The sequence below is a fragment of the Falco cherrug genome, chromosome 2 (assembly GCF_023634085.1).
Source record: "Falco cherrug isolate bFalChe1 chromosome 2, bFalChe1.pri, whole genome shotgun sequence".
NCBI classification, from domain to species: domain Eukaryota; kingdom Metazoa; phylum Chordata; class Aves; order Falconiformes; family Falconidae; genus Falco; species Falco cherrug.
In genome coordinates this window covers 122,010,239-122,033,548 of record NC_073698.1, presented here as the reverse complement: position 1 = coordinate 122,033,548, position 23,310 = coordinate 122,010,239, and the positions used below count along the sequence as shown (strand labels likewise).

General features: G+C 41.2%; 1 protein-coding gene across 1 annotated transcript in view; it reads left to right on the top strand.

Annotated features, from left to right (window-relative positions):
* Positions 1-13,198, top strand: part of DCBLD2 (discoidin, CUB and LCCL domain containing 2) — a 46,518-nt gene extending 33,320 nt beyond the window's left edge. Inside the window, exons 9-15 of the mRNA XM_055702026.1 lie at positions 774-898; positions 4,853-5,000; positions 5,375-5,542; positions 6,507-6,600; positions 6,983-7,032; positions 8,746-8,883; positions 9,936-13,198. Of these exons, the coding sequence (XP_055558001.1) occupies positions 774-898; positions 4,853-5,000; positions 5,375-5,542; positions 6,507-6,600; positions 6,983-7,032; positions 8,746-8,883; positions 9,936-10,378 (1,166 nt within the window). The 3' untranslated portion in view covers positions 10,379-13,198. The remainder of the gene's footprint in view (positions 1-773; positions 899-4,852; positions 5,001-5,374; positions 5,543-6,506; positions 6,601-6,982; positions 7,033-8,745; positions 8,884-9,935) is intronic.
* Positions 13,199-23,310: the final 10,112 nt, after the last annotated feature.

Sequence of the window (23,310 nt, the reverse complement as noted above, 5' to 3'; positions counted from 1 at the left end):
CCTTAACTAGTGGCAGTGCAGCTGTTGTATCTTCTGTGCTGATGTTATTCTGTTTTCTATGTTGATTTAATTGTTCAGAGGTGATTCATTGTTGTTAATGGGTGTGTTTGCAATCTGACTTAAAAAATAAAGTATGCTTCATAGAGTCCTGGGCTTTAAGACTATAGTGAAATGTCCTCATTCAGTCAGTTTAGATTTGTCTCTTTCTCACATGCGTGGTTGGTCTCTGTAAGATCAGCTGCACACCCTGCCATCAGCAGCTTGGCTTCCTGTCATTAAGCAACTCAGGTTTGCCAGCAGCCTTTTGTTATTACCTCCCTGGGGACTGTTTGGATTTTACATTACTCTAATTTCTGTGCTAATAAGCTTTTACAAAACAGAATTCCTGTGTGAGTGGTTCTGCAGCGCTGGTGTCAGCTGTAGGAAGTTCAGTGGTCCCTTTAGGCTGGCAGTACAAAAGCAGGGAAGAGTGGTGCTGTCCCGGCAGCTGAGGCAGGAGTGGGCCGTGGTCAAATGAACAGGCTGTTTCCATCAAGAAGTAGGGGAAAAGTGCTTAGCGAGGTTGTATCGTGAGAATTCAAATATAAAAGTAAAATTATTACTGTTTCTGTCACTGTAGAAGTTGCAGACCCTGGCCCCTTGGATAAACGTTTTGAAATGTAACTGGACCAGTGGAGGTTCCAGCTGTGTAACTGTGGATTCAAAAGCTGATCAATTAATTTTTACAAACTGGTACTAGTATTTTGTCTAATTAGGCACCTTAATTTTCACAGGTATTATAACTACTGGATCGACCTTAGCAGGGTTCTACTATTATGTCTCAGCCTACAGAATTTTGTACAGTGATGATGCACAGAAATGGACAGTATACAGAGAACCTGGCATGGATAAAGATAAGGTAAAAGTACCGCATACTTCCTAGGTACGTTCTGTGGAGGTGTCACACCTGTAAATGAGACTAGTTTTGGTATGGTGAGGAAACATTAAGTAACTTTCCTTTTCAGCATCTATACAGAAGATAACATGAAAATATGCAAATATGTAAGGATTTGAACAGTCCTGAAATTCAGAGATTATTTTTATTACTATTTGTGGGTGGGAATGCTCTATACAAGAAACTTCCCTTGGTAGTGGTGAGCTGTCTGGCACTGTGTCCCTTTAAGAGTAAACAGATTTCTTTAAGGTTTACTTTCTTATCCTCTTGTGGTTACAGAATAAACCTTAGGGGTTGTATAACTTTCCATCTTTTATAATGTTTCTACCAATCTTACTTTATGACAAAATACTGGTAATTTTCTTGCTTGTGTAATAGATCGGCCCTTGCAGAGGGGTTTCCTTAAAAAATGAAATGGTATGTTCAGATGGCAAAATACTTTGCCACGCAATGTAGTATTGCATGTATACATGTAGTATTGCATACACGTAATAGTAACTAATAACCTAGTGACTTTTTAGAAATGGGTCCTAAGGAGGCCTGTCCATCTTTTTGGACCTACACATGAGCTAACAGACTGTTAACATGAAGTAGTAAAACGGAAAAAAAATTAATCCAGCATCTTTTGCTAGTTTTTCAGTGCCCTCTTCTGGCCATAAAATAAAATCTCAGCTAGCGAGCCACCTAGATTTAGGCTTCATGTTTAGTTTATTTTCTTCGAAAACCTTTGCAGCTGTTGCCTTTTAATTTAAGCATATTGTTTTTCTTGCAAATTCATGAAATGAAAAAAATTACGGAGCTTGAAATTACAGAAACAGATCTTTTTTTGCCCTCTCTATATCATTAGGTACAATGCATGAAGAACCGTACATATGCAGTTAGTGCCAGCTGTCATTAAATGACAGGAAAAAGGGTTGGGCATGGTTGATCTCTGGGGCTTCAGAACTTCAAAACCAGCAGATTTTTGCTCTGTCTGACATCATCTCACTTGATACAGCTTTGCTTTTGGATGTATATGCAGGTAGGCTTCTTGAAGCCTGACATAATTGCCCACCAGACCAACCAGGAGGTGCTATTCCCCATTTTTTTTTTTTTAAAGACATTTGAAATTCCTGACGTTGTTGAGGACACTAGAAACCTTTCCAAGGGTTTCCTATAGTCCTCTTTGCAAATTGCTTCTAGAGATCTGTCAGTACTCAAGAAAAGCTTTTCTTAAAATTTTCCTATACGAAAAGATGATGATAAAATGCTTGAACTGGGGAAAAATGGGAAAGTTGCATGTTGGAAAAGTTTTGATTGACAGCACAGAGGCAAATGGAGAGTTTGATAGTAAATGCAATACGAAAGTAATTTCTTACAAGAAAACTTGCACTGTCTTGAGCTCAGAAGCAATTTTTTTTTTTTGTCCAAAAAAATAAATGAACAAAAATACTGAGCTGCAGGTAAAGTTAAGTTATTATCATAACACTTGACATCAAAAGCTTGACTAATAAAAGCCTGGAGTAAAGAACTAATTTAGTGTTAATCTTTTGTGACGATAATAGTCAATGTTAATGATTCCTGTGGCCTTTGCTGTTACAGGCTTAGCCTCAGAAACCTGAATTGAGACTAATTTTTAGTGTTGGGCATCTGTTTTTCTAATTTGTAACTTCTGCATTTGTGGCTCAGGTAGCCAGATGCAGCTTGCCGCCCTCCTTTAGCAGTGGGCACCAGCAGGCACAGCACAAAAAAGGAGACAGTGCAGCAGGTTGGGCAGGCCACATCCCCTCAAACAGTTGCCTCTGTATTTTACTTCTTGTTTGCATCTTTAACCAAAACAAATAATTCTCTGGGGAGATATGTAGCCACAAGTCTGTCATTAAAAAAATAAAATAAAATAACGAGGGCCCTAGTTAAGGGGAGAAGGTGCTGTACATTGTGTACATTGGAACCCTGTCTTCTGTAGACACAGAAACTGTGACTGCTTTGTATTACTCATTTATTTCCAAAACAACACCATAGACTTCTGCATTTAATCTGTCTTCATTCATTGCTAGCAAGTATATTTAAGAACAATAAACTTAAATTCAGAGCAGGAAAAATATCACCAAGAGCCATGTGCTTGTACATCTGCACTGCAGTAAGTGGGGGACGAGCAGAGACTATACGCTTTGAAGGCAAACACGAGGTGTTCAGTACGTGAATAGGTTAGCAGTGAGTTTGATAGTGTTACTTAGATACATAAAAATGAAAATTCTGGTTACTAATTTAAGGTGTAGAAAAACCAGTACACTTGAGGTACTTCATTTAAATTACCAGATTATGTTTCCATGCCTAAATTGACTTATGTGTCTATTTGATCAGTCAGTGCTTTCAAACATGAGTAAGGACAAACCAAAATTTTTATGTGTAAGTAACAGTAATGAGGCTTGTGTATCTTCTGGGAAGGGATACAGGTTCTGTATGTCAGGGAGCCCAGGCAAGAGTCACTTGGAGTTGTTTGGGCTTTTGAATGGATAGTTTCCTGGAACTATTGTTTTTTTTCTCAAACCTGTAGGGATATTGTATTCATTTTGTTACAAAAACCTAAACACAGGGGTGCAATACAAAAAGCTCTATTTTGGGTATCAAGATTGAAACACCACTGATCTGCATTGATCGGAAAGGTGCTAAATAACTCCACTGCTCCATTTGATGCGGACGCATCAGCTGTCACACAAATAGGCTTGCCCTCAAGAGTGGCAAGATGCTTTACTGTTCACCAAGTGGTGTGAGTGAGCAGAAAACTCAAAACTCATAGTATTTATTTTTCAGGCAAGTGCCCTAATTCTGTTCTGTGTTATGTCCAGCATGATTTGCAATGTCTCTACTGGTGCTTTAAAACCGAACATTACTGTTTACTGCCACCTCCATGGAGATGTGTTACAATAACACCCAAGGGCTGCATCTGCGGAGCCAGAGCCCAAGTGCTACCCACGAACGTGGAGAGACAAGTTCACTTCCTACCCAAAGGCACGATACCAAACCAGTCCTCCCAGAGGAGATGGGATGGCTTGCTGGGTTGGAGTCTGGGCTTAGTTTCTGTATTATTTTAAGCAGGGTGGTGCAAAACCTGTAGTTGGCTGTACGTTTGTCAGCGTGCTTACACCACATCATACTGCAACTATAGGCTTTTACAGGTTGTACATTTCACCAGATTGTCACGTTTTTATGAGTTCTTTGTGTGTGAGGACCAGCAGTGAGAGACCAGCACCCATCCCTGGTGCAGAGCCGGTGCCCTTGGCTCTGGTGACACCGAGTGCTCCTGCAGTCCGAGCCGAGCCCTGTTTCACTTGTGGTGCAGCCCTTGCAGCCAGCAGCTGCTAGACGACAGGCTCATTGCGTACCTGCCTGCCTCTCTCAGCGCTTTCCAAGAAATGCCATGCCCAGACAGACGGTGCTTAAACTGTCAGGCTGTGTGCCAGCACCACAGAATTCCTGCTCTCACGTTGTCACAGCTGCTTGTTTTGCTATATATATTTGAAAAGCAAGTGCAAAATACCAAAAAGGACTGAGTTAGAATTACTCAGTGCCATAAACATGATGTCTTTAACAGCATGCATTGCTTGGGGTGCAGCGGTAGAATATTACATGGTACCTTTATTCTGAAGTAGTTGTGTGTATACATGTACACCCGCCCCACCCCCACCCCCTTTATTTAGTCATATATTTGATAGGGCAAAGTGAGTGGATATGTGCAGGCAGCAGCACCATTCTGGGGTGAATTTTCAGCATTCTGCACCACTTATTTTTCCTAAATAAAATATCTAAATTGGTTGTAGTTACCCTAAATAAAACAACAAAATCGGTTGTAGTTACTTAGTTGCTATTGCTTTTGTATAACATAATGTTTGTCCCTCTCTTTTTTTTTTTTTTTTTTTTTCCCCCTTCCTTTTCTAGGTATTTCAAGGGAACACTGAATTGTACCAGGAAGTTCGCAATAATTTCATTCCACCTATTATTGCACGCTTTTTTAGGATTAACCCCTTAAAATGGCACAAGAAAATTGCGATGAAAGTAGAATTGCTAGGATGTCAGTTTAGTATAGGTAAGGCAACTGAAAACCTTTCAACAAGCAGTGAAACAATCTGGCAAAGATTACATTGTGGGAATATTTTCAATGAGATAAAAGTATTTCTTAGCTGCATAATCCTTCTGTAACTGATACTTCTGAATTTCTTCCAAAGCTATTACACTTAACCTGGAAGATAACCCTGTATAGGCGTAAACAAGGTAATAAGTGTTTCAAAAGACACCAGTCACTTGCTTTCCATGTTACTGATTCACGGGGTTTTTTTTGTCATTCTGTAACATGAACAAAAGCTTTAGAGCAAAGTGTTCCAGCTCTCTTCTCCTGAAAAGGAACATGGAAAACAACCACTTCAATAAACTTATTATTTAATAATGTCTTTTCTTCTAAAGGGCGTGCTCCTAAAATCACCATGGCACCGCCACCTCCGAACAAGATTGACAAGAACGATGACTGTAGTGAAGACTTTATTCATTCAGTGAAGACTTCATTGCAGACAGACAAAACAACTTTCACACCTGAAATAAAAAATACCACAGTGACTCCAAGTGTAACCAAAGGTATCCACAGTTAAGCAGTAGAAGTGTTTGGGAAGTCCTTACAGTACTTTGGTATATATTAAGTGTGCTTTCTGAATTTAAATATTCTCAACAATATATTGTAGCATATTATCAATCTCTTCTTTTTAATATTTACCAGTTATTACATATACATACCGTAAAAAATGTACAGTTGCATACTGTGTGCAGAAACAAAACCAATCTGCCAAGTTTTATGCATATGGTAAATTCCGTCTTTCAAAACCTGTTCAAACTGAGTTCAGCTTTTAATGAAGGAATAAATTTTGTCAGAAGAAGTTGCAACTTGGACTTCCCTTCAGAATTAATCAGGTGTAGCTGCTTTGTTATTTAATTTGATAATTTCTTAGGACAAAATGCTTTCAACATAGGTAATTTTTATGGAGCAGTCATGTTGGCATGAAATTCAAAAAACATCACCTGGCATCATCATTTTGTCTAGCCAAGAAAATTGTCAGGAAAGGGAGCGGGCTCCCTGCAGATGTAGGCATGGGTGAAGTGACCTTTGGATGCCAGGGGCAGGGATGGTCCTGTTTCACATGCAGACCCAGCATACACTGCTTGTGGTTAACTGTTAAGGCACTCTGTGACAAGTACTTCGTACAGGAACTAAAAACTTCAGTGGTTGCGTATTCCTGGGCTCACTTGATTTTCCTTGTTAATACTGAAATACATTGTTCTAAAAGAAAAAAAAACCACTCACCTTTATTAAAGCAATCTGTTGACTCTGAAAAACCTTGCAAAAATCCCAGCTGTGCATACATGTAGAAGAGGTGGATGTTAATTGACATTTAGACTGGGAGCATTCAGCGGGGTAGCTTAGCTGGGGGATTTGGTGTTAAGACACTGCATGAAAACTGTGTGCTTTACCTGAGTAATTTTCAAATTAAAAACTGATGTATGAGAAGCTCTTCTGTCTGACACCACTTAATTTAATGGCTTTCAGATGTGGCATTGGCAGCAGTTCTGGTTCCAGTACTGGTGATGGTCTTCACTACTCTGATTCTTATCTTAGTTTGTGCGTGGCATTGGAGAAACCGGTAAATGAACAGATGAATGAAAAGTGCTTTAAATGACTGGTGGCTTGGTGCGTGGGAATGAAATGCTGCATGTATCTTGCTATGGGAACTACAAGGTCTACACTGGTGGAAGGATTTTTTTTCACAATTGTATTCTCTATGAGAAAATGCTCACTTGAATAGCAAGGACAGTGAAAACGTCTTTTTGTGACTCTTCATTAGAAATGCTTTTACTGAAAACTGGTTTCTCCAGGAGCAGCAGACTGGTGATAGCAAGCCAGGTTACTGGTGCTTATACTTTTAAATTTGAGGACCAGTTACAGCCAAAGTGATCATTGCTGTAGTTAATTAACACATCTTCCAACAAACTAGCTAAAATACCCATTGTTTCTTTTTTTCACAGCAAGAAAAAAACTGAGGGCACTTATGATCTGCCTTACTGGGATCGTGCAGGTAACAAAATGCTTTTATGAAATCCTTTACTTGGTGGTTTTGGTTTGATGCGTATTTCGGATTGCAGTGGCACAGTTAGCTTCCACTAGCAGAAGCCTCTTCAGTGCTAACTGATGTAGGCATAGTGAACACTGAATTTCTTTTCTGGACAGGCTTAGCTGCTTCATTCCCTGATTATTTTTTTCAGAAATAGAAAATGCCTTGTCTCCTGTTAAGAGCTTACAGCTTCAGATTTTTGTTTTAGTAAACGAAGTATAGAACCTCTTAATTACACAACATGAGGGGAAAAGTAATTTCTGAGGAATGTCTTTATATGTTTGGTAATCATCTGTTTGATACTTTTTTGGTCCTGGAAAAAAACCTTTCATCTTGGTGTATAAAGTCTGTCAGGGTTTGTCTTTCTTCACTGCCCTAGTAAGCACGTGGGATTGCCTGCAGCGATCCCCTTTCGGGCATATTTTCCATCCTACCGTCTTGTGCCCCATGAACTTGACATCAGACAATTCCACCAAGCAGCACTTAGCAAGTGTCCTGAAAACGCTTGTTCCAGCGTACGGGGCTGCAGCAGCAGCCGGGTTTGTACTGGCTGTGTGACTGTGCTCCACGGCTCTGGCCTCATGCTGACAATTTCCAGATCTGCGTGTTTGCTCACTGGCGTTTTAAGTATTGCCTTATCCTTTAGACAAGAAACCTCTTCATGACCCAATTTTTGTTTATTACATGTCCATTTCTGGTAGGTCATAGCATTGCTGTCTTAGAATATTAGACTCAACTCAAAGTGTCCTGTATTTAGATGGCAGTAATGGAGAGGACAGATTTTTTTCCTGTTTGCTTAAATTTAAATGTTTAGTATGCAAGCCTGTTTTAGAATAAAATTTGGCAAAACGCAGTATCAAAATAATGTTGCTCTGCTTTCCTGTGGAACCTCTGTCCATCCCCTCCCATAGGCTATATCAGATTTTGCTAAACAGTGTTCTGTGGTTTTGAATTTCCTGTTTCTTGGGCTTTACCTGCAGGATGGTCTCTTACAGCTGGAATGAAATACGTTAATGGTCAGCAAAACCAGAGTGGCTCTGGCTACTGGGGGGAACCTAACAAAGCCAGCCCTCCCTAATTTCTCTTGAGATAATGGTCATGACCACGGTCACTCCTTTGCATTTCCACTGAAGTTAAAATCCTCTTTATTCAGTTTTTTGTAAATACTCACTGATTAGCCTTTTTCAACAACATGAATTAGAAACATGGCATTGGCAGCGAGAAGCTACATGAATTAAATGTACTTTTAGGTTTTGACTGAGTTTGTCTAAAATTTTATGTACATACTTGTTTTACAAATTGTAATCATGGCTGACTTCGTAGTATTTTCTGTGTTTTATTTTATGAACTAATTAATGTCATGAGTAGCCCCAGCACTGCTGCCAGTGGACATTTGGGGATGGATTTACTAGACTGCAGCAGTTCTGCAGGTGTGTGAAGGGGGTGTGTTCAGGCAAGGTGACTGGCTGAGAGTGATGTTGTCACCGCTGAATCTTCAGTCTACCAGAAAATGTTAAGCGTCTTGTAACCTCAGGGTCATACAAATACTGGTAATTGAGTTGTTCACCTGCTACTACAAAATAGAAAGTGGTGTAAAAATATTTTAGTAGCTTAAAACACAGTATATATGCAGTTTTGTTTTTTGTTTGTTTGGGGTTTTTTTAAATCCATGTAAAGGATGGTGGAAAGGAATGAAGCAGTTTCTCCCGACCAAATCAGCAGAACATGAAGAAACTCCTGTACGCTACAGCAGCAGTGAAATTAGTCACCTAAGACCAAGAGAGGTCCCAACAATGCTGCAAACAGAGTCTGCAGGTACATTTTACTGTTTTTGTGGGCTGTGTAATTACATGTATATAGGCTACACTTAACTATTTCCTGTTTGTTTTGGGGAACAGAGGAGAAATGAATAGTTCTGTTGCATTTCTTAAAATGCAGGTTTTTTCAAATCTGTTCTCCTGAGTATCATAAAAGTATGTATTAATTGACTCGATGTACTGTAGATAGACAATTTCCCAAGTTAATGCAGTCACTGAAGTTTCTTTACTTGTACTTGTTCTTAAACCCCATAAAGGGTTGAAGGATTTTTTTTGGTTATATTTTCATGCACTGGAAATAACTTCACCCCATTACCTTTGTGCACAAATCTGAAACATGGCACTTGGTTCCCTACATGGACTCTTAGGGATTAAGTCATTCTTTTGCTCTGGAAAAGGCAGCGTTACTGTTAATGGCGTATGCCCTTTCCTTAGTAAGCCAGTCATTGGACGAAGATGTGCCTTTGGTTCTGTACTTACCTGCTGATGGCAGAAATACACAGACCTGCAGGAATTATGGCTTCACAGCAGGCAAAATTACTTTTCTCTTTTTGGCTGCCTCTCTGTTTTTACCCAGCTAAGCAGGTTTGTCACCTCCAGCTTAACTGATTATCTGTTGAACTAAAACATCTCAGCTGACCACCCCCGCTCAGAAGGACAAACCCTCTGCCCCAAGGGCCACTCTTTATCCAAAGCCAGGCAGGATAATTTCATTTAATTCTAATTTTGCAGGGAAGAACATTTCAGAAAACTTTGTTTTGAGGCAGATTTACAGCATGGGAAATTGCAGCTCACAAGGAAAGTATAAAACTGAGAAATTGGGATGTTGTGGCTATCCCCATGGCTTTAACTGTTGGGTGGAAATGACTTTTCCCAAATCAATTGGCACTGGCGGACAGAGGTGGACCACTGGTTTGATCTAGGATAATCATCTCTGTGACACTATTGACAGGTTGTATTTGACAGGTTGCATTTAATGTGATGCCACTGCAAAAAAACCACTCCATTAACTGTGTTTTTCTTTTGTTTTGTTGGGGCTTCCAACACAAGAGTATGCTCAACCACTGGTAGGGGGAATTGTCGGAACACTTCATCAGAGATCAACTTTTAAACCAGAGGAAGGAAAAGAAGCAAGTTACGCCGATTTGGACCCTTACAATTCACCCATACAAGAAGTTTACCATGCATATGCTGAACCACTACCTGTAACTGGACCAGAATATGCAACTCCAATAGTCATGGACATGTCCAGCCACGCCAGCACACCTCTTGCCGTTCCTTCAATTTCCACATTCAAAGCTGCAGCAAATCAAGCTCCTCCGCTGGTTGGAACTTACAATAAACTCTTATCTAGGACAGACAGCACATCATCAGCACAGGTGCTGTATGACACACCAAAGGGGCAGCCAGGGCCAGGTGTCACTGCTGAATTGGTGTACCAGGTACCACAGAGTGTGGCCCATTCCACTGGGAGCAAGGATGAAGCAAATTAGCTCACAAGTCAGGCAGAATGATGGCTTGTTTTTAAAAGCCAGTTCCATAAAGTTGACAGTTTCATTTTTTACTCGCATTGTTTTGATATTGTTAGTCTTAACTAATACAATGGTGAATCAAAAGATGTGGTATTGGAGTAGGGAAACCAGTAATTCTGCCTTTCATTAAGCTGTATATATAATTAACAGCTTGTCTCCTGCAAAATGGTGGACTTCTTTATTACTACTGTACAATTGTCTGTCAGACACGGGAGAAGAACTCTTCAAGATCAACTTCAGTAATTCATAGATGTGAATGATATATTGGGAGAAACCATTTAAAGTACAAAAGCCAAGAATTTCTTGCTATTGATAGTATTTCAGGGCAGGGCGGTGGGGTGGGGTGGGTGGGGAACAGACACCAAAACCCAAAGCTCCTAACTTTCTAAGATCTATATGTAAGCTCTACAGCTTCTAAAATTCGTTTTACCCTACAAAATACCTACACAACTTTGGACTTTAAAAACTACTATCAGTCAGGACTGATGGCAAAAATCCCATTAACTTCATGGCATATGCTCACTTTGATTCTAATTATGTTATTTTAGCTTTTGTTCACAGGATTAGGGAATCATCAGCTGTGTGTTCCTTAGAGGGTTCCTGTCATTTCTGTTAGCCTTCCAAAACCGGAATCTGCTGCCTGTACAGTCTGTTTCCTGCCTCATCTCCTTAAGCCACTCAGTCTTGTTCATTCCTAGGGATCCAGGAGGCATGAAGTCATCTAAGCACACTACGTAGCAACTGCTTTTTACATACTGCCGTACTAAGGGACAGCTACTCTGAATAGTATCTGCCTTGAATTCAGACTTCCCTGATGGTCACTGTGCAAGAAGCATCCAGGTGGTCAAGGTGACCGAGGCTCCCTCTCTGCCTACCTTGCCCTACCTCCCTGCCCCCTGGTCGGTATCTGTTGTTGTGTGTTAAAATGGGAGCTTAGGCAAAGAGGAATGTGTATATACTTTTGTGAGTGCTTAAGGAAGCACATAAATATTCTAATGGTGCACAGTTTGTGTTACACACACATTTAGCACATATGGTACGTTTCAGCACAACTGAAAAACCTTAGCCTTAGGAGGCTTTTCTTATTATTGTTCTTATTAGAAGTACAAAAGATTCTAAAACCTTTGCATGAGAAGCAGTACTGTTCCAAAGAGTGTCCATTTCAGAAGCATTTAATGGAATTTGCATCCTTTGAATGTTCCAGTGTGTTCCCTACTATGAAAACATTGCCAGAAGACTGAACACAGTCTTCCATTTGGGGTAATGTAGACTGGTTTTAGCTCGGTAATCAAAAAATGAAAACAGTTCAGATGTTGTATTTGCTGTTTTTGTCTTATTAGAAACAAAGCACAGCTTTTTAACCTAAGCAGTAGAAAAAACCCCACAATAAAAATGCTTTATTGTAACAACAGCACTGTTGGGAAGATGCTGAATTAAATTACACCTACTCCCTACCTACACATTAGCCCAGTTTTATGGCCTTCAGTGGTTACTCTTTGTTTCTGCGATGTAACTCAACTCAGCCTTGTTTACTGCCCGGGGTCCTTAAGCTAGCTGGAGAACATCCAGATTGGAAGTAAAACACTGAGGACTGCCACTGTATCTTTATACTAGAGCAGTATCCTAATCTAACACTTGATCATTTGTTTGCACAGGGGGGCTATAGATAAACTCAGTAATCCAGAATTACTTGTGGCCTGCTAGAATATGTTATTATATGCTCTGTGCTACCTTAAAACCTAATTCTACATTTTTTTCATCATTCATTGAGAATGATTTTTTTGTTGTTGTTTTTTAGAATTGGGTGCCTAAGACTAAATGTGAATGTAAGTAAGGGTGGTATATAAGACCCATTCATGTAAAATGAATTCCTGCCTATAGTTTTACTTTTGATGTTATTGCAACTTTTTCTGCTTGATAGACCGAGTTTGCAATCTTTGTAGTTTTGCTTAAACAGGTAAGAAATGTTCTTACCCATCAGCAGCAACTACAAATTTGAAATTATCAGAGCTGATTTTGAGAGGGGTGGGAGGTCATTTGTTTGCATGAAGATGTGGCATACTTATTCCAGCCAAGTTAAGAAACCTCTGCATTCTGAAACTGTACCAGTTTAGGCTTAGAAACATTAATCTGCCATAAAAATAAATGGATGTATTAAAGTCAGTAAAATTAACATGCCTGGATTTAATTTTTACTGTAGGCCAGGTATGGTAGAACTGTGGATGTACTGCAGGCTAAGATGGTATAAGGATTAAACAGTTTCTCTACAGTGGGTCATTTTTTAAGCAACCATAATGCAGCTTCATTATCTGAGCAGCATAAGCTGTTGACTGGGGTGGATGCTTTTAAGTCCATTTCTGAAAGAAGTTGGGCTGAAGTTTTGCTCCCTGCGTTCAGCTTTGAACACGTTATCTGCTAGGGCTAAGAAGATAAATTTGAATACGTAACAGTGGGGTTTAAAATGTATGCTACAAATTTAAATATTGATTCCCAAATGTAAGTTGCATGACACACTTAAGATCAGCATTCTTCTGTTTCCAGTAGGTGCAGAGGTACATATAATCGGTTTGTCTTATGCGTGAAGACATATGCATATAAAATGTATTTCAATCTTGTTTGACTCGAGTATTCTCCCAGAATGTATGTTCTTACCTCAGCATGTATTGTAGTTGCTCAGTATTTGTATATGTTGCTAGAACTTAGACTGTAAAAATAGTGAGGGAGTTTTATATGTATGTTTAAAAGTATTTTAAATAAATTGTACATAGGTATTACTCAGTATGTTTGCATTTAACACCTATGTTATATCCAGTTCCTCTGTTGTATGGAAATGCAAGGGTTATTTATGAGTTACCATGGTACAGCTGGGGGTGGGGGGTGGGTTATGCCCACCTTGCCTCCTCCTGGCAGTGGGTGTGTTCAGCAGCCACCCACAGAGGCTGGGTCGGTCCCTGCCCCAGCACCAGAGACTCCTCATGGCTGAAGGCTGCTCAGGGGCAACTGGTACTCACAGGAGGGAGCTTCCCTGGTAGTAGCTTCCCTGCAGCTGGCAGAACCTGGCCCTGGAGTCCTGGGTGATGAGAGGCCGAGGCAGCTGCCCTCGGTCAGTGCCGTGAGAGGCAGGCTCCACCACTCAGGTGCAGAGACAGCCCCCGCCCCATCTCCCAGGCAGCATGCCACCTCCATACTGGCAGAGGGGCTGCTAGTTTATTCCTCAACTAGACCACATGTGTCTTCCAGTTACTGGAGAAAAGCTTTCAAAGCTTTCCACTTCTTTCTCTTAATTCTGGCACTGCAGCTCCTAAAATAAGGAAATCATAATTGCTGCTCTTTTGTGAGCACAAGGTTGGTATAAGAGCCTAATTCCTGAGTCCTGTGCTTGTCAAACTGTAACATCTTTGTAACTTCACAAGCAGACTTGTCTTCAGAAAGTGAATGCCAGTGTGCCTGCGAGCATCCCTGCTGTAGTTGACCAGTCCTAGACGGACTGCTCTCTGGTGGGATGCCATCTGTGCAAGGCAGAACACTTGCTGTTTCCTGAGCTGTCTCTGCATCCTGCTAGACATACGTTCTGTCTGAAACACAACTTACCTGAAATGCTGCTGCTTCAGCATGGGCTGTCAGCTTCATGTGTAAGGTTTTCCACACGTTGGGTGATGGAGGGAACTAGGACTATTCTAGTACATGAGTTTGTCTGAAACAAAGGCAAAAGAAGGTGAATGTTATTAGTAACAAAGGATTCATGCTTTATATAGCAAAGGCATTAGAATGCTCCTTCAGAAGTCTCAGAAATAAGTATATCTCAAGCCACCCTGTAGGTTTACTTTATAACCTCTCAAAAGTAGATTGAAAGAGACTGCCTGTACCGCTTTACTTTCAGTAAGTAACTGCATGGTTGGTTTTTTTCCCTGTACCAAAAACCCCAAAGGCAGCCTTGTTACTGACAACAATGCTTTGTCACTTTACTCACCTCTAAAGTAAGTAGCCTACACCTTTTATGTTTAAAAGTTGTAAGTAATTATTACTAGGAGAAATTACCAAAAAGTAGGATTTGGTAATGAAGTTAAGCTAAAGCTCTGGTAAGGAAAAGTGGTCTGACACTGTTGCGGTGTCTCAGCTGGGAAGCAGTACGTCCCGGCTGCTGCAGGGGCTCGCTGGTACTTGCACGGTTAGCAGCACCCCGCTTTCTGTGCCTGGCAGCTGCCAGAATCCTGCCGCGGTGTCCCCAGGCACAGGGAACACCAGGGCTGAGAGGGGACGTCACCTGCTCATCTGCCAGCACCAGAACAGCCCCTTGGCACTGCCACGCACTGACTCGGGGAAAAGGTTTTGTTTGCTCCCACAAAAAGTCTCATCAGTATTAAAACCCACTACTAATAAACATTTGAAGTTCTTGCACCAATCATGACTTCATTTCACATTAAGGAAAAAAGCACACAGGGAGTTACTGTCATACCGTTTCTAGAAGTTCTTGCATTTTGTGGAAGGAGTTTTTGTGTGGAAAAGCTCCTGTTTAGCGAAGGGAGTATTTTGCAAGTGAAAGCACATCAGTTGTTAACATTTAAGACATTGAGACCCAATATGTACAAAATATTCTGTAAGTAAAAACACCTCAAAGAATGAAAACTTGAGCATGTGGAGAATTAGCGCTATTCTTTTCTAGAAACTAGCTGATTTTTTCTGTTTCCCCAGAAACCCCTAACTATGCTGGGAAAGTAAAGTGGACACCAGAGCAGAGCTGTTTTTCTCAGCATGAGCAGTCATGAGGCCACGTTATTTTACCTACACTGGTATATACATATCTTTGAGCTGTTAATCCACCGTGTCTTTGCCCCCCACAGCCAAGCCCCTCTACCTCTCAAGTGTAAAGTTACCAGGTTTATTTTTGTCAGTGTGCAAACACAATGGTACTTGGTTTAAGGAAAAAAATCCCACCTTAGAACTCATTTCTACCTGCACAGCCTTCAGGAGGCTACCAGCAACAATGTCAAGGCACGTTAAGTTGCTACCCTACTGCAACCTGCATTTTGTAGGTACCCGTTGCACAATTTACAACCACCAGGCTGTGAACGTGAGGTAGGAAGGGACTGCATCATCCAGCAAAGTCACCTGCAATTCAGGTGAGGAACTGCCTCTCCGCTGAAAGGATATCCGAGATTAGAACCTGATTTCTGTGGAGGAGGTGTGCAGAAGTACGGAACATTTTCTCACATCTTGCTCATCTTTTGTAGGGGAGGAAAAAAAAGATTGCCTGGCATTCCTCATTCTTTAGCACAATGTACAAATAAGCTTACCTAAAATATCTACGCTGGGAATGGTTTTTCATGTGTTGAAGAAATTCTAAATCCCCTCTTGTGCACTTGTAACATTTTATTCTTTATTACTCTTCCTATACACACTTCACTGGAGCCTGGTTACAAAGAAATACATGTTTTGGTTTGTTTTTTTGTCTAAAGGGAGAAATTAACGCCAGCTAACTCTCTTACTACCCAAGATGCCTAGCACTTGCACAGGAGAAGAAAAGTAATGTGCTAAAACACCTCTCCATCTGAGAAGAGCTCAGCTTGCTGCACTGCGTTATCACTGAAGGAAGTGACATACAATCTTCTGTCTCCTTGTGCACGCTCTCCGTCAAAATACCTGACCAGCTGGAGCACAATGGGAGGTTTGTAGGTGAGTTCTGTCTGCTGCTCTGCAGTGGGGAGCACTTGGTAGGGTTCTCTTCATCCAGTGATACAATTTTTTTTTTTTTTTTAATATAAATAAACAAAAAGCCTGAGGACTGCCCTTTTTCAAGTTTGGCTGAAAAAGGCAAATGACTTTTGGCAAAGGAGAGCGCACAGCAGACAGACCATGCAGAAAGCCTTAATTCCTTCAAGAAATGGTAACAAAAAGGATTTGTAAAAGCTCCGTGGTCAAGAATTTCCATCAGTGCAAGGAATGCATAAAAGTGCTGCCTCTCTCAATGCTTCTCATGAGTCTGCTCAGGAAAGGAAAGCAGGTGGGGACAGACAGAGGATAAAGTGCAGTGGAACAACTGCCACAACACACGTATCTATGTTCACAGCTTTGAAAAGCTGGTCGCACTCCCTGACCTGCCAGTGATGGCATAATTCTGCAGTCCTGTGTTCACTGGAGGGTTGTAGTATCCATGTAAAAGGTAAACCTTGTTTCAACAGTTGAATGACATTCCTTAGCTGCCAAAGTCATCAAAAGCTATCTGTTTTGCATTTCATGAACTGAAGAGACAAGAAAGAGAGTTTTTCGTAGCAGTTATTAGGAACAAATGAGGACTGGCTACAAAGAAAACAGCAGAGGGAATTTGAAATGACAAGGCTCTTTAACAGTAGTTTTTGTAGTTTAAGATCAAAAGGCAGACAAGTTTCACACATACCTCTACCAGGCAATAAAGAAAGTAATTAACAGCCTGATGCAAAGAAACCAAAAAGACCAGTGATATTTTATAGTCCTTCACACTTCAAAGGGAGAGAAAACAGAACCTTACTTTTAACAGTCATCTCTGCTCTACCGCAGTCAACTCAATTTAAAGGAAAGGTGAAAACTGGACGAACCACCGGAAAACTCCTCAGTATAAGACTTTAAAACAGGCACCAACTGTCATACAAAAAGAAGCTGACCAGAAAAAATAAGAACAAAGTTTGTTTGCATTTATCTACATTTCAAATTCTACCACTGACACTAAGAAAGGGTGTTGTAAAGACGACAGACTGTGGGAAGGAGCTGGGAGGTACCACTGCAGCATGAGTGGCAGAGAGATGCAGCCTACAAGCTGGAGAGTGCAAAGCCCGGGCAGCACTGAACCGAAGCCTAACACCGAAACTGAAGCCTGAACCACACTGACACAAAGCTGACACCGGCACTGCACGAACACAAGGCATTTATGATGCCTGTCTATGTTTTACCTTAACTTTGATTCTCTCCTTTTAAAGTGGCTCCATTTTTTTTGTAAATTGAAAAGCCTTTCTGTTTTTTCAGGAGCTCACTGTAAGTAGAGGTCCAGGGAAATCTACCTGGATTTCTACCCCACAGAGGATTCTTCACAAAGCTATATAATTTGCACAGGAACTGAAATAGGAACGTATGTTTTACATTCACTGCAGTCTAGCATGTAACAGTATCTTAAACGGGAGTGCACACAGACATGGAACAGTACCTGTCTGGAACTGGTATTTGATGTATGGTTCAATCTCCTGGCACAGCAGTGAAAACTTCTGATTCACGGGAAGCTTGCTGAGATTTGTTTTTAGGTCCTGCTGTGAACACATAGTAGTAGTATCAGAAATAACAGAACTGAAAACCACACAAAAATGTAAACTCATTTGTGTATGTAAAACAGCTATGATAGAATATATTCTGGATTCATTCAGGATTGGATTTATAGAACAAAAATCAGAATATTCTCCAGACACTGAGAGAAAATACTGCAAACAAGCTTCTGCTCTTTTCTTCAGGTTTTACGATGACAATTTTGGAACAAAAAAACAAAATGGAGAAAAAAAATTAAATCCCAAAGGAAGTCCCTAAGCCTTCTATATTAAAAGATAACTTACTCCAATGTCTCCTTCTGCCCGAGATGACTGATTCATTGGGAGCAAAAACTTAAATTTTTCAGTAAAGCCCAAATAAAGGTTTCATAACTTTAAGAGATTTTCTAGCTGCAGTTTCATGCAACAAGAAAGCATCGCACTGGTCAAAAACTCATTGATGCGAAAAGGTAGCCAGAACAGGGTTCGTAGTTCTCAGCCCACATAAGGGCACTTTAGCTATAATCCTGGAAAGTCATCTTCCTTCAGACAAGTGGGCAAAAAGACCTCATGTTACTGTCCCCAAAGAATTACTCAGCATCCTGGCTTACGTCGCACCTGGCACAATGCACACTGTATCAATAAACCTGCCCTACTTAGAATATACAGTGCTCAATCCTACAGGATAAATCTCACTACCTTAAGTTGTTCAAGACACAAAATTATTTCTCAAACACCAATAACCATTCATTAATCAGTGGTGAAGAGCAGTTTTCCAAATACTGACAAACTCTTCAGGTGTAACACATGCAAAAAGCTCCCCCTCCCCTGGCATCCATGAAGTTCCTCAGGCTTCAAGTAAGTGACACTTCTGATGAGGACATGCTCTCTCCCAGCAGCAGCCAGGTCCCCAACACAACCTTACGTACCAATTTTGCAAGCAGGTCAATGCAGGACAGCTGCCATTACCGATCTCAGTGGGGCAAGGGCCAGCAAGCCACTGCAACAGTTCTGTCTTAGAACCTGCCCAGGCAAGGTATGGCAGGGGCGGAACACCAGCAGGCTCCAGGGGAGCTCTCTCCTAACTTCCAGAAAGGTTTGGGGTTTGGTTTTTTTGGGGGGTTTTTTTGATGCTTGTGAAGTCCTGGTTGTGTTCTATTATCACTCCTTCTTTTATGCCTACCTAACATCAATCCTTCCGTTACTAGCCTTGATGGCCAGCTGCCTAGCTTATTATTTTATATTCCTGAAGGTGTTTATAAGCACATATTACATAGCTGTAATAACCCACGGGGCACTTGGTTAACCAAACGCTTACACCACTCCTTCAGCACCATGAACTTCCAGAATTTTCAGAGCTGTCTTCCAGCCCAGCTTTTTGGTAATCACAGCAAACCACAACACAGTATTATTTTGACAGTTACTTTCATTTCCCAAAATTAAATGGGATAAAAATCCAGTACTTTTGATGTAAAGGAGAAAACCTCAACATTTTAACAAAATTCCAGTTCCTACCAGCAGATTGTAACCAATAATACTATGTTTTTACAGCAAAAGAAGAATAATTTATGTGTTTTTTATAGCATTTTTTCAACACAACAGGAAGATGAAATTATACACACAAAACCCAGTCTCCTACATAAAGCAAGCAAAAGAATGCTGATTATTAAACAAAAATTCTCCTCATAAAACTAGACCTCCCTGGCAGTATTCCCACTCCAAACAGTTGCAGATACTAAATGTGTCACTATCAAGAAACTGAAACCATTTTTCATTATTCCAAATGTTTTAACGGTTTTTCATCTGTATCAGATTTTAAACTCATACAACAGTGAAACGCACAGCCACATGATACCTAGTACTTACAAAGCTGCCTGCAAAAATGAGTCCCCACTGAACTGACCTCAAAGACAACTTCAAATACAACTGTATTACCATTTTCAAAACTTGTGGATATTTTTACAAGGCACATGTATGACTGAATTACCATTAAATAATTCCAAGAATATTTTTTTCCATAAGCATGCTACCAGCCCTCTAATACATTTTTAAAAGATCCTCCCATAGTCTCAGCTGTGGTCGATGCTATCAGCTTTTTGTTTTCTCTAATGCCAGAATTTGGACACCAAGAGACTCTAACATATATTGGCATAGAGCATCTTTTGTTGGTATAGCTGATCTTTTTCCTTAACACATATACCTGCATTTGAGATGCTTATTGTTCTGTCAGTCTCCACCACCAATGACCTCTCTGAGGTATCAGTCAGCAGGACAGGTACCTAACCTTTCCAATAGCTACGGCCAGCCATACACCAGCTGAATCCGCCTCCACAAGTGACAGTTTAAAAACTCTCTCTAGTGATGAATTACTTTGTTGGCACAAACAGCGAGGGGAATGAGGAAGCTGTTTTCCTGTGGGAACCACACTATTACACTTTAATTTAGGGCTTTATTTAGGAAAAATTAACTAGTTGTAAAATGTCAGACTTCTTCAGGACCTTGGAGACAGGACTCATCAGACCCAGCACACCAGCACAGAAGAATTCCAAGGGGCTGTACACACAACTTTACACTATTTCAACAAGGTTGTTTTTTTTCCCCCTCTTTAATTTTGCATTGTCAGATACATTTGAAAAATTCATTATTTTTAATTCTGCAGTTCACACACAAGTATTTTTCAGAAGATCTTCACTTGTATAGTTAAAAAAATGCTTACCTGCTATTCCTTTTTGCATGCCTTCAGACTTTGCTTGAGTATGATTTCAGATGGTTTGCATGTCTTCTTACCATGAAGCTTCACACATAATGAAACAGAAATTTAACATTAAAAAGAAAAGCTGATTTTCTTCAACTGATCATTTCTCTATAAACACCTGCACCAAGAATGTACGTACAATACTTGTTTATATACTTATACGCTCTATGTAGTTCTATTTCAAGATAGTATTACAATGTTTTACAAAATAAAAACAAGCCCTTGGGGAAAAATAGCATGTGAAACCACACTTTTTCTCTACAAACCAATTATATAAAAATACCACTGTCTTAACTGGGTTTTCTCCAGTACACTTGCAAGCCAGTTTTGCCATGAATGGAAAATTAAATCTTCACAGCACTGACAACTCCATGGAAACAAACCAAGTGGATTCTACTACCAGCTACCTGGAGGTTGATTACCAAAGACCTTCATGGTATAATCTAAATATGCAATGGTAAATACTTACCAAAAAAACCTACAGAGTCAAATTGAAAATTCCCTGAATTCTGAATGTAGGTTATTTTAGCTTTAAACAAGAAAGATAAAAATTTTTGCTTTCATATCAAGTGAGATATTAATCAGCTCAGAACATCATTACTTATACAAAAAAGCATTTTGTACTTACATGAAGTAATATTACTAGACATGACTGTGTATCTTTTTATTAACATGACTACTTTCAGATGAAAACTGTATTCAAAAGGCCTCAAAAATAAGGGAACCACATAATTCCTACTTTTCTACTAGGGAAGGAAAGGACTAATGCCTGGCAAATGCCAGGATCAATCCAGAATTGCCCTCTCAGGCACTTCATTGATCAGTGAGGATCACACAAGTTACGTGTGAACCAAGTCAGAGGGAGGATTATGGCTTTTTAGCCTTACCAAACAAACCAACTTCCCCAGATTTCGTTCTAGTGAAGAACAAATTGTGTCCAAATGTGCCTCTTTCATATAAAGGCATCTGGAACAGCTGAAATGGATGCAGACATTTGATTGAGTGGTGTAAATCTCGACGTAGCAGATACAAGATTAGACATGGTGCATTGCCTGGGATGCAGTTGTCACATCGAATCGTCTTGTATCTGCCTTGCCTTTAGCCCTGCCCAGCTCACAGCTGGCATGAAGGCGGTACCAACCCAGACAGACCTGCTCACGGCTGTTCACCTGTTACTGACTTCGCCCAGCACTGCCTGTGATCTGGGGGTTGCTGGGCTTGCTTTCCCAGCAGCTGTTCTTATACAGGTCCAAAAAAGCTGTTGTCTGATAATAAACGCCAAAAGAAGTAACAGAGAAAGGACCTGTACTCTGTTCACAGAGACACAGCACCATGGCAGGTCTGTTTCAACACCAGGATCCCTTCCAAGGCTGTGCCCAGTGTGGATCCCCACACGGGAGAGGCGGGAGTCCTGTCATCTCAGTGCCAAGCGCTTAGCACCCCGCACCGCTGTGCTGCAGGTTCTGGTGGCACCCACAGCTGCCAGGCCTGGTGGCAAGGGACCACCCAAAGCACCAGCTTCATCCAGTGCTCCCCGTGCCCAGTGTGAGGCAGCACTCTCATGGGGGGCATCCCTGAGAAAGCCAGCAGGGAGCTGGGCCCCACAGCCACCAGTGCATGGCCTGCCCTCCCCCAGGAGCTGGGGGGCACGGCATTGCAAATTGACCAAAGCAAGGATCCGCCAGTGGGAAGCAGGGCGGCAGCAATGGGCTCCACTGCTGGGAACATGCGCTAGCTGTGCCAGACCAGCTGAAGCAGAAAACCTGCGATTCGCCCCGATCGGCAGCACTGGCAGGATGCCTGCACCCCGCAGCCCCCAGCCATGTCGCAGGACCACGGCAGTGCCAGCCAACAGCTCCAGCATTCCCTGCCTGCCACCTGACCAAGCCCACCTTGCGGGGGGGCTCAGATGATCACAGCTTCTTCCCCACTGCTATGCCCGTCCCATTAACAAGGTGTAAGTTTCAGATGAGGCTGGCGTCAACCCCCCACCTTTTTCTAGAACAAAGGTAAGTGGTTTTACTTTTGGCACAGTGAAGTCTAAAGTACAAATATGCTAAAGGCCTGAATAAAAAAGACTTGCCTTTTCCATTAATTTCTAAGGAAATTAGAAGGCTCTAAGGCTCTGCCTGCCTGCATCCCCCCAAAATAATTTCTGGGGGACGCTTGGCTGAGGAAAACACACCAGTGTGCTGACGGTCCAGTGGCTGGGGCCTTGTGGGATCAACAAGAAGGAGAGCACAGGCGCCGCTGCGCCACACAGCTCAGGCGGCCTCTGCACGCTGGCGTGCTGACGAGCTACCGGCCAGCCTCGGGCAAACGAGGTAAAGCCCAGGATCCTCAACGGGGACAACTCAGCCAACTTTGGCACACTCTGGGAACTTTAAAATTACACTCCCTCTGTAGGAAGAGAACATTTCTCCCCCCCCAGAACTCAGCATTATTGAACTGAAGGCGTTATGGGAAATAATCTGTCAACAGCTGAGAACACTTAAAATTACACCTGACACATTCATACTTCATTTCTTTCTACAACATGATCACTATCACCTATTAGGTAGGCATAAGAATTCCTTACAAAACAAAGTAAGTTTCATGGCAAATCCCAAATTAAGAAACTTAAGCCTACTTATGCTGTGTGAAACATTCCATTTCAATCAAAACCCCCCCAAAAGCCAAAAATTATGAAAATGCCCAACAGGCTTGTGCTCTGTATTCCAATTTTCTCACCTCCCTTTAAAAAAGAACTCTTGACCTTTCTGTTTAAGATTTGACTTTCCACTGGTTGCCTGAGGTGAAGTTACGAGCTTAGAAATCCAAATGATGGATTTCAAGCTACAGCCTAAAACCCATTGGCACAATTACAGTTTATA